Source organism: Quercus lobata, chromosome 7, assembly GCF_001633185.2.
Source record: "Quercus lobata isolate SW786 chromosome 7, ValleyOak3.0 Primary Assembly, whole genome shotgun sequence".
NCBI lineage: Eukaryota > Viridiplantae > Streptophyta > Magnoliopsida > Fagales > Fagaceae > Quercus > Quercus lobata.
The window spans coordinates 23673647-23688525 of NC_044910.1; the positions used below are offsets into that span (position 1 = coordinate 23673647).

Genomic DNA, 14879 nt, shown 5'->3' on the forward strand with positions numbered 1-14879 from the left:
ACCCCTATATATTCAACCTTTTATTTTAAAATAGGGGTCTAATAGTAATATTGTCATAAAATGATTCCATTTTATTCCCTCCATGTTGCTCCCAAACAAGATTACTTACATTCCATTCATTTTCATTTATTTCCATTCCTTCATTTTAAAACATCCAATCAAGGTTACTTAATTTCATTTTACTCCATTCTTTTCCATTCATTTCCCTTACTTAAGTACATTCCATTCCATTCCCTTATGATCATTCCATTATATTCAATTTCATTCTCTTATGAAATCCCAAACAGAGCCTAAGGCTACAATTGGTTTTGTAGCTAAACTTTGTCCCAAAATAAATCCCACAAGTCTGGGACCATTACAAACCATTTCAGCATGTCAAATGTTTAAAAAACTACTAAATTAATCCAACAAGTCCAGGAAATTATAATAGTTTAAAAAGCTACTAAATTAATCTAACAAGTCCAGGAAATTATAATAGTTTAAAAAGCTACTAAATTAATCTAACAAGTCTAGGAAATTATAATAGCCAAAAAGATGTTAGACATCAACATCATCAAAAGCAAAAGCTAGAACTTCAAGTCTTCAACATAAATCTAATCCCCCATAGTTGTGACATAGCTTCCATCCTCTTCATTAGGATCCAAATCATCAAGAATTGTTTGAATTGTACAATCTCCTAGCATAGTTGAAGAACTTACAACAAAAATGAATTTTAAAAAATTGAATAAAATTCTTCAAATTATAACCAGCAAATATAAAAATACAATTTTGATTTCAGTTTATAAATACAATTGCTAACCTTTGATTTCACTTCATAATCAATTCTGAGCACACATTAATGCCTCTATAGTCTTGGGTTGAAGCTGACTACGATGTGGACTTAATAGTCTCCCTCTAGTGCAAAAGTCAGATTCTGAAGTAACAATTGTGACAAGAATGACTAAAATATCCCTTACAATTTGAAAGCTCAAATTAGTGTGAAAACACTAAAACTTGTTCAAACCTCAATTTTAAAATTATGACTAGATTGCTTTTACTCTAACTTACAAAGTGCAGAATAAGAGTATATATACGCAATAAACCGTTAACACTACTCAAAGCCATATCTAACCACAACAAACAATAAATGAAAAGCTTAAAGAGTAGGGAAGAGAGATGCAAACAAAAGATAACACCAAGATGTGTTATAGAAGAGGAAACCGAAGAACTCGGCGAAAAACCTCTTCGTGACCGTCCAAGTCGAAATCAATCGACTAGTGAATAAATTTGAAGTACACGAGTAACAAAAGACCCTCTAAGCCTAGTCTACCCTATGTACTTGAGTCCTCCAAGCTCTTGCTACCAACGGACTTCTTAGAATCATGTCTTCACTAGCTTTCCAGATCCCGTAATTCAACCTGATTGCATCTGCCACTTAATGACTCATTCCAATGCTTCCCAAATGCACCAAAACTTGACTCAACACTCAGATTGGGTGTGATAAGTGTTTGGACTAAGAACCTCTCAAGGATGTAGAGATGGAGAGGTAGAAGTAGAGGAAAACCAAGAGAAAATGTGTAGGTGATTGTGGGTATAACAATCTCTAACTCTCAAGTGTTTTTGCTAGGGTTTTCTCTTTGAAAAACACTTTTTACATTTCGAGGGTAATGAGGGTATTTATAGTGTGTGTAAAGAATCTAATAAAGCACTTTTTCTTTTTACCAAACAGAGAGTTTCGTGGGTACCTCACAAGATGGCATTTTCTTGCGAATACTCGTGAATTTGATAGCTTGGCATGACTCTTCAACTTCTAGTCATGTGCTTCACATGTGGCTTTTCGCGGGTTAGTTTTCTCACGAGCTTCTCGCGAGCTAGTTGTGAACTTTACTGATCTTCTTTTGACGCTTGATTCGTCAACAATTTCTCACAGTCATCCCTTACAATTAAACCCACATAAATATAGGGAAATGATTGAAGAAAATATAATCAAATTTGGCTCGGAATTAAAGCCAACAAAGGCTAGTTGGAAATCACAAATTTACACAATTCTTTTTAGAGTAGGATACTTGAGATCATTACTTTTCCACCATGCCAAAATATCAAAGTCCAAATTTCTCTTCAATACTCCCTTATCAATGTAATGATCAAATTCCATTCTATCACTCCCATGTTTTCTTGAACTACCTGAAGTATTGTTGACAAACAAATCAAAAGATGCAAGGGAGTTTTGGAACCTATATTTAATTTGTAACACATCATTTGAAGTAGTTTAGGCATATCATGAGAAATTTCTTCATTATCCATAGGGGTCACATCTGCATCTCCATACTCATTAAGCAATTCATAATAAAAAAATTTGGGATAATTACACTTTACCCACCTGTGGTTTGCCTCTAATTCGATGTGCCTACCCGTGGTTTCAATTTTGACACTTTACCCACCTGTGATTTCCTCCGTTAGTAATCCGTAACCCACCACTCCCTCAGCCGTTACTCTAACACAAAATATGTAAAAAACAAAACCCCAAACGGATCAAAACACTCTCATTCCCAAAACTCACTCACTAACATGAAGAACATACACCTAGAAAACTAATACAAATTAAATCAAGCAATACCATCAAAGTACAAACACAGATCTATCAAAATACAACTAAAAACACAAGAGAAATAGGATGAACAATTTCCAACACTTAATTTCTAAAGTTTTGATTTTCAACATCCAAGATCTCACTCACACAAAACCACTATATATACATTAGCAGCACCCAAGGGGAGGATCGGCAAAGCTTGACCAAGGGAATAGAGATATGAGAGAGGAAGGTTTCAAAGCCAAACAACAAACCCACCAGAAAAAATCACAACATCGTGAACAGTAGAATAAAAATTACTTGATTTGCTAGGTATAATAGAAGTAAAGTGAAAATTTCAAAGCCAAACAACAACCCAGAACCCACAGAATTACTAGATCCGCCACCAGATCGGTCAACGATTTCCTACATCGAGCCTGGATTTGATTATGCAGGGCCTTCACACCACTGTGGTAGATCGAAGAGTGAGTTTGAGAGTTAGGTTCGGAAAGATCGGGTAGAGAAGTGGAGAGACGGTGGTGGCTGGGGTTTGCCGTGAAGGAGCTTGGAAGCTTCAATTCTTTTAGATTCCAAAAGATCGAAGAGAGAGGAAGGTGTTTAGGCTGAGATTGGGTTAGGATAGAGATTTCGGTGAGAGGGAAGTTCAAGCTTGAGAACCACCATCTAAGGAGGTGTTGGAGCGGCGGAGATGAGCTGTGAGTGGTCGGCCATGGCTGGGTTTGGGGTTTGGAAAGAGATTGTTGAAGAAGAACAAGTGTGAGGTGGTCGGCCATTTGATTTTTTTTTTCTTTGAACAAATTAGTAACCATTGTGGTGAAAGAGAGACAACAAGGCAAATATATATTTATGGAGGTTGATTTGAGTTTGATTTTTCTGGGTCTATGTTCTTCATGTTGTAAATTGTGTTATGCTTTGATTTTAATAAATTTCTTGGTACAGGCACAAAAAATAAGTATGAGGAAGAAGACGAAGAACTCTCTCTCTCATGGTTTTGCTTCATTTGATTTGTATTAGTTTGTTCTTCTTTCATGGTTTTGCTTCATTTGATTTGTATTAGTTTTCTGGGTTTATGTTCTTCATGTTTATGTATGTTCTTCATGTTTGTGAATGATGAGAAACCAATACCATATCTTAATCTTGTTTTTCTCTTCTTCTTTTTTTTTTTTTTCTTGTTTTGGAAGAGAGAGACATAAAATGGGTGTAAGAAGGCTTATTTACCCCTCTATTTTAACAGAGGTGGGTTACAGATTACTAATGGAGGAAATCACAGGTGGGTAAAGTGTCAAAATTGAAACCACAAGTAGGCACATCGAATTAGAGGCAAACCACAAGTGGGTAAAGTATAATTATCCCAAAAAATTTTAATAGCTTCTATTTCCAAATCAGAATTTTTACCATAAATGTTAGGATAATAAAACTCTAACAACTTCATCTTATATCTTGTATCCAAGATGGCAGCGACGCCCATAACAACATTAACATCAACCCAATAAAAATCCAATTTAGCAAGCACACTTGCTATCATTCTACTTATTATATCATTTGAGGAAAAGCTTCATTCATACAATGTTATTTTCAACTCACTCACCAAAGTAAAATACATGTTAGCTGTAGGGTATTTACAATCAGAGAATAACTCAGCCATACTATAGAACAACTCCAACCTTCCACTAATGTCTTTAGTTACATCTCAATCATTATCAAGTGGCAAACAAGTATATGATTCTTTATGTTTAGCTAAACAAGAGAAAACATCTTTATAATGCAAAGCAATAGAAAGCATTAAGTAAGTTGAATTCCAACGTGTCTTACATTCTAAGACCAACTCATTGGTGCATTGAACATGTAATTGATGTGCATTTTCATCAAATTTTTGCCTCTTTTTTGGTGATTCAATCCAATAAATCACACTACCATGAATCTTTTCAATACCATCACCAATAAGAGACAACCCATCTTAAACAATCAAATTCAAGATATGTGCAACACACCTCATATGTGTTAGAAATTAAAAGGAAAATAGAAGGACACCCAAAGTGGGCATTTCCTTCTGTATACCTCACCAAGAGTAACATTAAGGAGTTACAGTAATGGCTTGAACCGTTACTCTACCCCACTATGTCCACTATCACACTCAATATTAATGGAATGGTGAGTATATAAACACCATGAGTGGTACCCACTGGACAGAGAATGAAATCTGTATTTATTGTAGTGTTTGTAAAGTGTTGTGAGACTCTTAGGTCATGGGTTATGTTTGCATCACTTTAGTAGCTAGTGTGAAACACTGTTGGAGAAAAGTTTTGCTCATGGGATACACAAACTGGAATATAGAACAAGTTTAACTTGCTGGTTTGCGTGGAGGCTAGCTCTGGATAATGTAGAACAACCTCAAAGCTCTCATTTGATCATTGGTTTAGGTTAAGAGAGGTATGCAGAAAAAGCGATTGTGAAAATTTCGTTGTGTAGTCTCTGTTTCTTACATTTGTATCAAAGAGTTTATAGGTTGTTCTCAATCTCATAGGCATATACGATTAGTTCTAAATGTGTTTTATGCTTCTGTAATATGCTATGAATTTTTATGCACCTCTCATGGCCTTCAATGCCAAGTTTTGATTCTGAGCATTTTGAGCCTTTAAATTAATAGATGTTGTTGATATTACATATATTAATACCTGCCTTAATTTTCATAGCAAATCTCTAAGTGTGCCATGAGATATAGTTTGAGAAAACTTAGAACACCGAAACTTTAAAGACAAAACTGCTCTTATATGATTTCTATTTGCAAAATATGATATCATATTATGAATCTCTATGTTATAGCCTTTAAATCAATATATGTTACGTCAAAAAGGGTTTTGAAATGATGAAGTTATAAACTTTTGAAGTTCCTGCCTTAAACCTGTTTTTGCTAAAAGAAAACTAATGCTAGAGGTTTAAGACAACCACGCACAAACTAATGGGCCTATGGCCGTTTCACTCGTCTTAGGGGCTAGAGTGACAGCCAATCAAAAATCACGAGAGGGTCACACAGAAGTATGTTTATAAAAACATCTAATTGTACACGTATTAGTAATACACACTTTTGAAAGTAGTGTACAATGCCTACTTGCCATTATAAAAGCACTGAGAAACACATTCAAAGATGGATAATAGGGCCATGCTCACAGTGGATCAGTGGGAGATGTTAGAAATGGAGAAGGAAAATAAAAAGACACCCAAAGTAGGCATGTCCCTCTGTATACCACACCAAGAGTAACATTTAAGATTTATGGAGTAATGGCTTGAACCGCTACTCTACTCCACTATGCCTATTATCACACTCATTATTAATGGAGTGGTGTGCATATGAACACAATGAGTGGCACCCATTAGACAAAGAATGAAATCTGTATTTCTCATAGTGTTTGTAGAGTGCTATGAAACTCTTAGGTTGTGGATTATGGTTGCATCACTATAGTAGTGTACAACACCATCGGAGAAACGCTTTGTACATGGGATATACAAACTGGAATACATAATGAGTCTAACTTGCTGGTCTACGTAGAGGCTTGCTTTGGACAACATAGAACAATCTCAAAACTCTTGTGTGATTGTCGGTTCAGGCCAAGAGAGGTATGTCGAATAACCGATTGTTAAAATTCCACTACGTGGTCTCTATTTCTGACAATATGCAACATAGATGCATGCAACAAAAGAGAACTAATGTCAAGCTTATTCAAGAGAAGTTTCATCATGGCATCATTGGTGCTATAATTATCAACAGTTACTGTAGACAACTTGCTATCAATGTTCCACTGTAAAAAACAATCTACAAGGATATCAGTAAGGACAACTTTTGTGTGTGGAGAAGGAACATAAACAAACCTAGAAAAATTATAGGAATAATTATAATATAACTCAATAAACACTATAATCAACAACATATGGTACAATTCATATGGCTTAATAAATCATATATTCATTCTTCAAAACAAATAGTAACAAAGAATTACCTTAAAACCCGACTTTGCAAAGTCCAAGTTTGATCGATAAAGTGAGCAGCAATAACCACGAACCCTTTCTTTTTGTTATTTGAAGTCCACATATCAATTGTGATTGCTATTCTACTTCCATTATTGTCCAAAATTTTCAAAGCTTTCTCCCTCTCATTATCATAAATGTTAAGAATGTCACTCTTCAAAGTGTTTCTTGAAACAACTTTAAACATGGGTTGAAGAGAACCCACAAATTCTCTAAACCCAATGTGCTTAACCATTGAAAGTGGGTATTCATGTAGGATGATCATGCAAGCAAGATTGCTCCTTATTTTAACTTGATCAAAATGGTAAGGAATTAAACTTATCTTTCCATCCATCTTATTTTGTTGTTTAAGTAACACTTGTTGTTGTATATATCTTTAAACTACGGCCATGGACATCTCCCTATATGACCATGCAAATGGTTTGTGCCCTGTTTAGGATCACCCAAGTAATACTTATGACAGTGATGATATTGAGTTTTAAGTTTTCCATTAACTTTCTTTCTTTTAAAATGAGCCCAAACATCTGAGGCACACTTCCTTTTCTCTTTGCATCCTAATCCTCATTCTCATGCCCATTCACAACCTCAATTGAAGGAGAATTGTTTCCTTCAACATTCGTAGTGGGTGAGGGATCCTCTTGCTCTTCCTCTATCACTAGGTCCATAATGGGGGATTGCGGTCTCCAAATTGGTTTAGAAGTTTGGGAGTTAAGAATTCTATCAATCAAAACAAATATTCACACATTCGCATCACAGTACACACAAATATCAATAATAAAAAACTCCACTCAATTACACATGATTATCTACCGATTCATACACTTACTCATTGTTTAATGGGCATAAAGGTGATGGTGAGCATGAGGATAAGCTGGTAGAAGGTGACAATGGCGAAGATGATTGTGAGAGTGGCAAAGTAGAATGCATAGCTGGCAAGGGACAACATATGGTTCTCAAGGAAGATCATGCGCCTGGTGAGGGGAACTAGATTTGTTTGTCTCCCATTTCCTTTTTAAGCACAAATACACATCCCTTTCAAAATCATAAACACAACATAGAAATTCTAAATAATTTTCAAGATGAAATAAATTAATAATATAAAACCCTAAATAATATCACACAAATATACAATAATTTTCAAGTTTCTCATTTTCCCTTTCAAAATCACAAACACAGATATAGAAATCCTAAATATTTTTCAAAATGAAATAATTTTTAAAAAAGAAAAAGTAAAAAAGTAGAACACTAAATAATATCACACAAATATACAATAATTTCATATTTCTCGTTTTTTCCTTTCAAATTCACAAACATATAAATATAGAAATCCTAAATATTTTTCAAGATGAAATTTAAAAAAAAAAAAAAAAACATAAAACAGTAAAATACTAAATAATATCACATGACTCACATTTGACAATGAACTAAATCCTAAATAATAAACATTCATTAATGAAATTTCAAATTAAAAAAAATATATATCAAAACCCTAAATAATATCTGTGGGGCCAAGAGCTTGTGACCCCGGCCCACTTTGCTTTAGGGCCCAAGGCCCGAGCCGAGGAGGGATATTGCCGAGGACGTACAGTGAAGGTCCAAATGGCCTAGAGATATAGCCGAGGATGATTCTATCCTCGGCATCCCAACGCGCTCCTGAAAGAAAGTGCAAGTGCGGTATAGGAATAGTTTAAGGAAAAGCTGAACACCTCCACATTGATGGAGAAAGGACCCCTGGACAATATGGCGACAAAGGACAAAGGAAAGGCTGTCATTACTGCAATTAAATACTCTATGCCAGACAGAGCAATGCTTTTCAGCTTTTACAACCACCCCCCACCACTTTGGGTATGGGCTGATGGGACAAGTATCAGCCCTGGAAAGCTGAACCTACACGTGGACATTGGAGGAAGGGTAAAGGCTAATATAAAAGGAGAAGTAAGCAATCCAGAAAAAGGGGGTTGGAAAAAAAGGCCAAGAACCAGAGCCTCCCAGACCATGCCGAGGAGAAAGACTTCTTGAGCAAACATAGTTCACCTCCGTATGAGTACCATGATTAACTACCGTCCAGTGACCAAGGCCTAGCCTTTCAAGCCCACGCTCTACAAATTATATTGTTTGGGCCCTTAATGTGCGAACCCAATACCATTTTGGGGTCGTTACAAATTGAGTCCTTACAATATCACATTTGACAATGAAATCCATGTGAGTGAAAACATCTTTTTTTTAAAGACAAGTTAAAGAAAATAATTTATGGGCTCACAATAATCTCTTGACAAAAAAAAAAAAAATCGTGAAAATAAGAAAAACACAAGCACAATAGAAAAACCCAAGTAATTTTAGCAAAGAAGATATTATTTATCTGATCTCATGTAAAGCATGCTCATCTTTTAATTATTTATTATGGTAGGGAGTAATGACTTTTAATGGTAAATCCAAAAATTGATCTATTAAGAGTTGGTTGAAAAACCTAGTGTACTTCGTTCATCAAAAAGTTACTATCATATTATAAATGCATGTTTTCATTTAAAATTGCTGTGAAAAGAGATGAAGTCATAGGTTGAAGTACAAAAGGACCATCAAATCTAACATTCCTTAAATATGAATTTGTAACGGACATTTAGCAAAAAAATTCTGTTGTAATCAAAAATCACTTTGATGAAACCTGCTTCCTTATCATACACAAAGTAATGGTACAGGAAGTGTGATGTGGCCATTATATACATCAGCTCAAAACAATAGCTAGTTCTACACATAACCATCAAGGAATGATGGTAACAAGAAACAAACATTGCTACTGGAGTTCTGGTCCTACACCTAGACTTTCAGCAGAGAACTGAAGCACAAGTGTCTACCAATCCTATACTTAGACCTTCGGCTAGATGTTAAATGCAAAAACGTAGGTTAAAAAGTAGAGAAAATATGAGGATATCTGTACTAAATCTACTTGAGGAGTCCTAATATCATCAGATGATGATCAGTGTCACTGCACAGGTTTCTTGTCCCTTCTGTCTTTCAAATAGAAGGTGCTCTTGTTCTCTCTGTTTTGGTTGTCTAAGTTGGGAGGAAAAAAAGGATTCTTTAACTGCTGGGAAGTTGAAATGAATCAACGCATAGACATCAAAGTACGAATTCTCTTTTCTCTCTCTGCCTTCTTAGCACTTGGGGTTCTCTTTAGCTTCTGCAGTTCCTCCATCACCACTTTCTCAACAGTGTCAATCGAGTTTAAAAGTTTCTTCTGAGGTGTGAGAAACTCTGATTCTCCAGCATTCTGATTAGTGATTCCGAGCAGAATCTTTGGCACTTTACCAACAGCAGGTGTACGAGGCTTGACACCAACAGCTAGACTTGGAGAGACCATAGATATGTTGTGCTTGAGTTGAGCACTAGACTGTGTTACAGAAGGGTCAAGAACCCTTTGGCCCTCAGGTACAGTACTCTCAATTTGTTGGCCTTCGACATCTCCCAATCGAGCTCTTGTCCTTTCAATTGCCTAACACAAGAAATGCAACCCACTCACAATCAGCATAAATACAAACCATTTATTTGAAACTCAAGAATCATGATAACATAACAATCTAGATTATGAAAAATAAAATTTTGAACATCCCAACAAAATAAAGGGGCAAACAGCCCTTCAAGATATTTCATGTATATGGCAATCGTATGTTAGGAAATTGTTATGACTCGTGGGCATGTGGAGTTAGAAGAAAGGGCTGAGCCGAATAGTGGCTAACATGGGCCAAGTGATAGAGATTGCCTCAAGTAGTAGTTATCGTGTGTTAGGATAAATTGTTATTTGAATTCAATTAAGTTATTGTTAGGATAGGGTCTATCTTGTGATAGAACTCTATTAGGAGTTATCTTGATTTCCATTCTAGTGTATTTAAGCATTAAGGATGAATAACATGAGGCAAGAAGAATTTAACCCAAACACTCTTTTCTTCCTTTTATTCTAGGAGGGTAGTCGCCTCGAATACGACTAAACCATTCTATTATTTGCAATTTACTGCAGAAATGTGCCCTTGAAATCTTATTGTATGATACTATGTATGACTTTATGTATGATATTATGTTATGATTAATAAAGTCGTTTTTATTATTATCTAAAATAATAGTAACATGAATATTTGAATATTATCATATAATCCATGAGATGCATAGTATGTGATTTATGTGATTTAGTCACAAAAGATATAAATCACAAATTCTTTGTAAATTCAAAATTTTAGTTCGTAGTCGGTGATAAAATTGGACATTTCATCTATGAAGACTATAACATATCAACTAAGATAATTTATCTTAATCATGAAAATTGAGACTTTTAGTTGATATGTTGATATGTCTTAAGTGTTAAGACATATTGAACTGAACTGTTGTGAGATTTATTATTCTACTAACAACTATCAAATGAATAATAAATCTCACGACTTCTATTTACATAAACTCTCAATCCTGAGAGAATAATAAACCTAATCATGAAGTGTAAGTTGCTTTAATATATCAAGAGTGAGATCTAAAGTCACGATCAAAACCTCTATATATTAGGCAGCCACATTTAATGTTGAAAGAACATATATTCTCAAGATGAAATTCATAATCTTTTAACGGAGATATAAAATATTCTCTTAAGATAAGTTTAATAGGTTTAATTATTCAAAGTGTTAGGCCTAACCACTTTAATAAGAAATTACTAAAGTATATATTTATGAAATTAAATTTTATAAATATATGATGAATAACTTAAAGGATTAAACCAAGTACTCAAATATTAAAATATAATAATTTTCAAAGTATCAGTCAACATTCATGACTTTATATTACTACGAATATTTTAATGAAAGGGTTGAATGTATAATAAAATCTTGAGATATAATTTATTAATAAGACCTAGAGAGCAATTATATTTATATAGTGGTATTAAATATAATTAATGATAATTTTAGACTTGTTAAGAGTTGATAAAAAGGCCTGAAACCCATTGAAACTAGTGTCTTATTTGTCTCTTTTAGTCCCACTCCAAGCCATATACTAAAGCCCAATTGAAATGGCCTAAAAGACTAGCCCAATTAAATAATCAGTTATATATAAAAAAAGAAATCTACAGAATTTTGCAATGTATAAGTAAGATATGAAAATTGTATGTATGTGAGTGTAAGCAACTCTCTTATTCTCCCTTGAACACACGTATAAACTAATTGAGAGACCATACTTCTTGGGGAAATTGGAGTGATGATTAAAAGTATTCCCAAGTACTTCTAATTTTTAGTTTTGAATTTCACCGCACTAAAGTACGCTCTTTTATTCTTAAATTCTAAAATTTACATAGTAAATGTTATCATTTGTGAATAAAGTAGATCCGTTAATTTTCCACTGCGTATATTTTGTATGCAATACAAACTATGTTTTTCCTACGTCCTAGAGCATTACAGATATTAAATCTCACCCTCTCCGGTACAACTACATCAAGAAGTTGGTTTGGCCTCACAGACAAACAGGAGAATTCTTAGTAGGGAAAGCTTACTCTTTACTAAACTCGACAACACACATACAGCAAGGACAGCATTCAATTTTACATTGGTCACTCCTTTAGAAGCTTAAGATAGGCTACAAATGTATTATCTTCATTTGGAAGCTCTGAACAATGCCCTCCCAGTTAAGCAACAACTCAGAGACAAATTGAACACCTTTCTGTTTCTGTGCAAAAGAAACAGCACTGTAGAACAGTTTGGCTTGGATCCTCACTTACAATAAGAAAATACCACATACTTTATCCGTCTCTAAAGGACTGGATAATAAAGACAATCTGTGCCTAATATATAAAATCCCTCTAGCACATTTGATCAGCACATACAATTCAATCCCCTCTTCAATTTTACACAATGCATCCTACCTGCTTAGTTCCATTTAGATAGCACGGCAGAATGTGTAAAAAGAAATCATAACAAAAACTGCAGCTAAGTTCATCAAAACTATTTTTGCTCCGATAATGCTGGCATACTGTGGTATGTTATTAAAGAACTAAATCCAATTGAACTCAAACTCCTATTCCTCAAATTCTTGGCACCAAAGCAAAATTAAAGAAAAGCACAGAAAATGCCCTTTGTATAATAACAAACTCATATATAAAAACAAGCATTCAGCGGCAGCCATGAAAATTGAAGAGCTGAGAATCAAAAATTACCCTCACGACCGCAGTGATATCACGAAGAGGAGTTCGCGGGTACCAAGAAGGTAGCACACTGCTCCTGGGTCTGCCCCGGCCCGAACTCCGTTGCGCAGTTCTTGGATTATTCTCCTGACCCGAAGCCGGAGTTCTGTACAGATTCCGGCCACGCACATGTCTTGGAGTTCCAAAGCCTCCCCTTCCCCCAATGAACCGTCCACGTGTTGCCGGTGTCGCCACTTGCCTGACCGGGGCCGGGGATCCGAACAAATTCGGACCCACTTCTGGGTCGTCAATAAGAATTCCAGTACCGGGCGTTCTGCGGCGAGCGAAAATGGCAGCATGGTCCACAGGCCTCACCAATCTATCCCTTGATTCAGGCATTGTAAATATAATGGTTTTAACTGAAACAAAAACCGAAAAATAAGTTAGAATTAGATCAAAAAGAGAGGTACAGAGTGGTTGGGGTTTAGGTTTGTTCTTGATGAATAGGCAATGAAAAAGAGCAAGAAGCTCTCAATGAAGGAAACTCGAAATTGGCAATTTTTTTGAATGAATTAATGGGCGGTATTAACATTACAGAAAACCAAACTCTTTTTTTTTTTTCTTTTTTTTTCTTCTGAAAATTCAATTTTCAAATTTGTGCAAATGGCGGGATGTGTAAACTGGACTCTTGGGGTTTGGACCAATTTCGAGGTCCATCTATTTTTGGGCTTATCATATTTTCCCCTACAAATGGCGGGATGAGTAAGTAAACTGTGCTAAAGTTGTTTTCGTAATTGGCCCACATAATAAGCATTAATGTTGAGCAACAATTGCTTATATAAATTTGTCTTTTGCTTGTGAAGTATTTATATTTTCATATTGGTAAATTTTGATTTCGTAGATGTTTACTAATTATCGAGACATTGGTTTTTTATTTATTTATATTTATAGCTATGGATTTGTCTAAATAAGGATTCAGATTTCAGAAGGCCCAATATTAATATTGTTAGTAATAAAACAGAGAGAAACTAACTATTTACACATGGTATTACAAGAATTACATCTTTTTTAAACTATAGTTTTTTATGAGATTTAACGGTTATAAAATGTCAGCTATTTATGTCATTATTAAACATTTATTATCCCACAAAATAAATATGTAAGTTTATGGATTCCAGATCCTATTAAGATCCTCAATATAAATGTGTAATAAGTTATAATAACTTACCAATCAAATATAGAAATAGTGGCATGTCTTCCCTAGCCTACCAATTTGTATTTATTGTCTCATTCATATACAGTAAAATTAATCATTTTAGAAAGTTCCGTTTTCTTCTTCTCTTTGCTGAATGTATTAATGTTGGACTTACGACATGGCCATTTATCTTTCAATGAAGTAAACTTAAGGTTAGTTCATGAGCTTGAGCAGTTGGGCTCAACTAAGCCCACATAAATATTTCTAATTAAGGTCGTTTGCGTTATATTAACCGAGTCTCAAATTTTAATCCTAGTTCAATTGCGTACGCTAACTATTATCACCAGCTTACGCATCCCCAACGCTAGGTTCAGGCTGTTCAACGGAGATCTGCACCATCTTTTTCTTGCTTACATAGCATTAGCAAGAACTTCAATATAATATTTGTTGGTGTTTGACACATGAATATCACTCATGGATTACTTCTCAATTAAAATGTCAAAATTAAAGTTAACGTAGATTGTAGAGAAAAAACACTAAAATAGAGAAGAACAAAGAATTTGTATTGTTTGGCCTGCCAGCTTACATCTATAACCGAAAAAAAAAAAAAAAAAAAAACAAAAAAACAAAAAAAAAAACAAAAACAAAAACAAAAAAAAAACAAAACAAAACAAAAAAACAAAAAACAAAAAAAAAACTGTTTTTGTCCATATCTTACCATGCTACACTTTGTATTAATTAAGACACTAAGCCTTTGTTTGAATAGTGCTGAAAAGCACTTGTGTCTGTGTTTCACGTTTTTCCCCTTTTTTTTTTAGAAGAGTCTTTCACGTGCACTGTGGGTCTCGTGCAAGAAGAGAAAGCAAAATTATACTTTTCCAATGGGTCTCGTGCACTATTCACGAGACCGGCAAGTATTTTATTCATAAGAAAAAAAACTTTAA

At 34.6% G+C, this 14879-nt stretch overlaps 2 protein-coding genes across 2 annotated transcripts; both read right to left on the reverse strand.

Annotated features, from left to right (window-relative positions):
* Window positions 1–6204: 6204 nt before the first annotated feature.
* LOC115951767 (zinc finger BED domain-containing protein RICESLEEPER 3-like) lies at window positions 6205–6827 on the reverse strand. The gene is made up of 2 exons (XM_031068915.1): window positions 6565–6827; window positions 6205–6436 (listed from the first exon to the last, which is right to left on the reverse strand). Exons 1-2 carry the CDS (start codon window positions 6825–6827, stop codon window positions 6205–6207), a joined length of 495 nt encoding a protein of 164 aa, XP_030924775.1.
* A 2381-nt stretch (window positions 6828–9208) lies between these two features.
* LOC115952286 (protein POLYCHOME-like) lies at window positions 9209–13361 on the reverse strand. Its single transcript, XM_031069388.1, has 2 exons — window positions 12774–13361; window positions 9209–10082 (listed from the first exon to the last, which is right to left on the reverse strand). The coding sequence occupies exons 1-2, from the start codon at window positions 13137–13139 to the stop codon at window positions 9696–9698; spliced, it is 753 nt and encodes a 250-aa protein (XP_030925248.1). The 5' UTR covers window positions 13140–13361; the 3' UTR covers window positions 9209–9695.
* Window positions 13362–14879: the final 1518 nt, after the last annotated feature.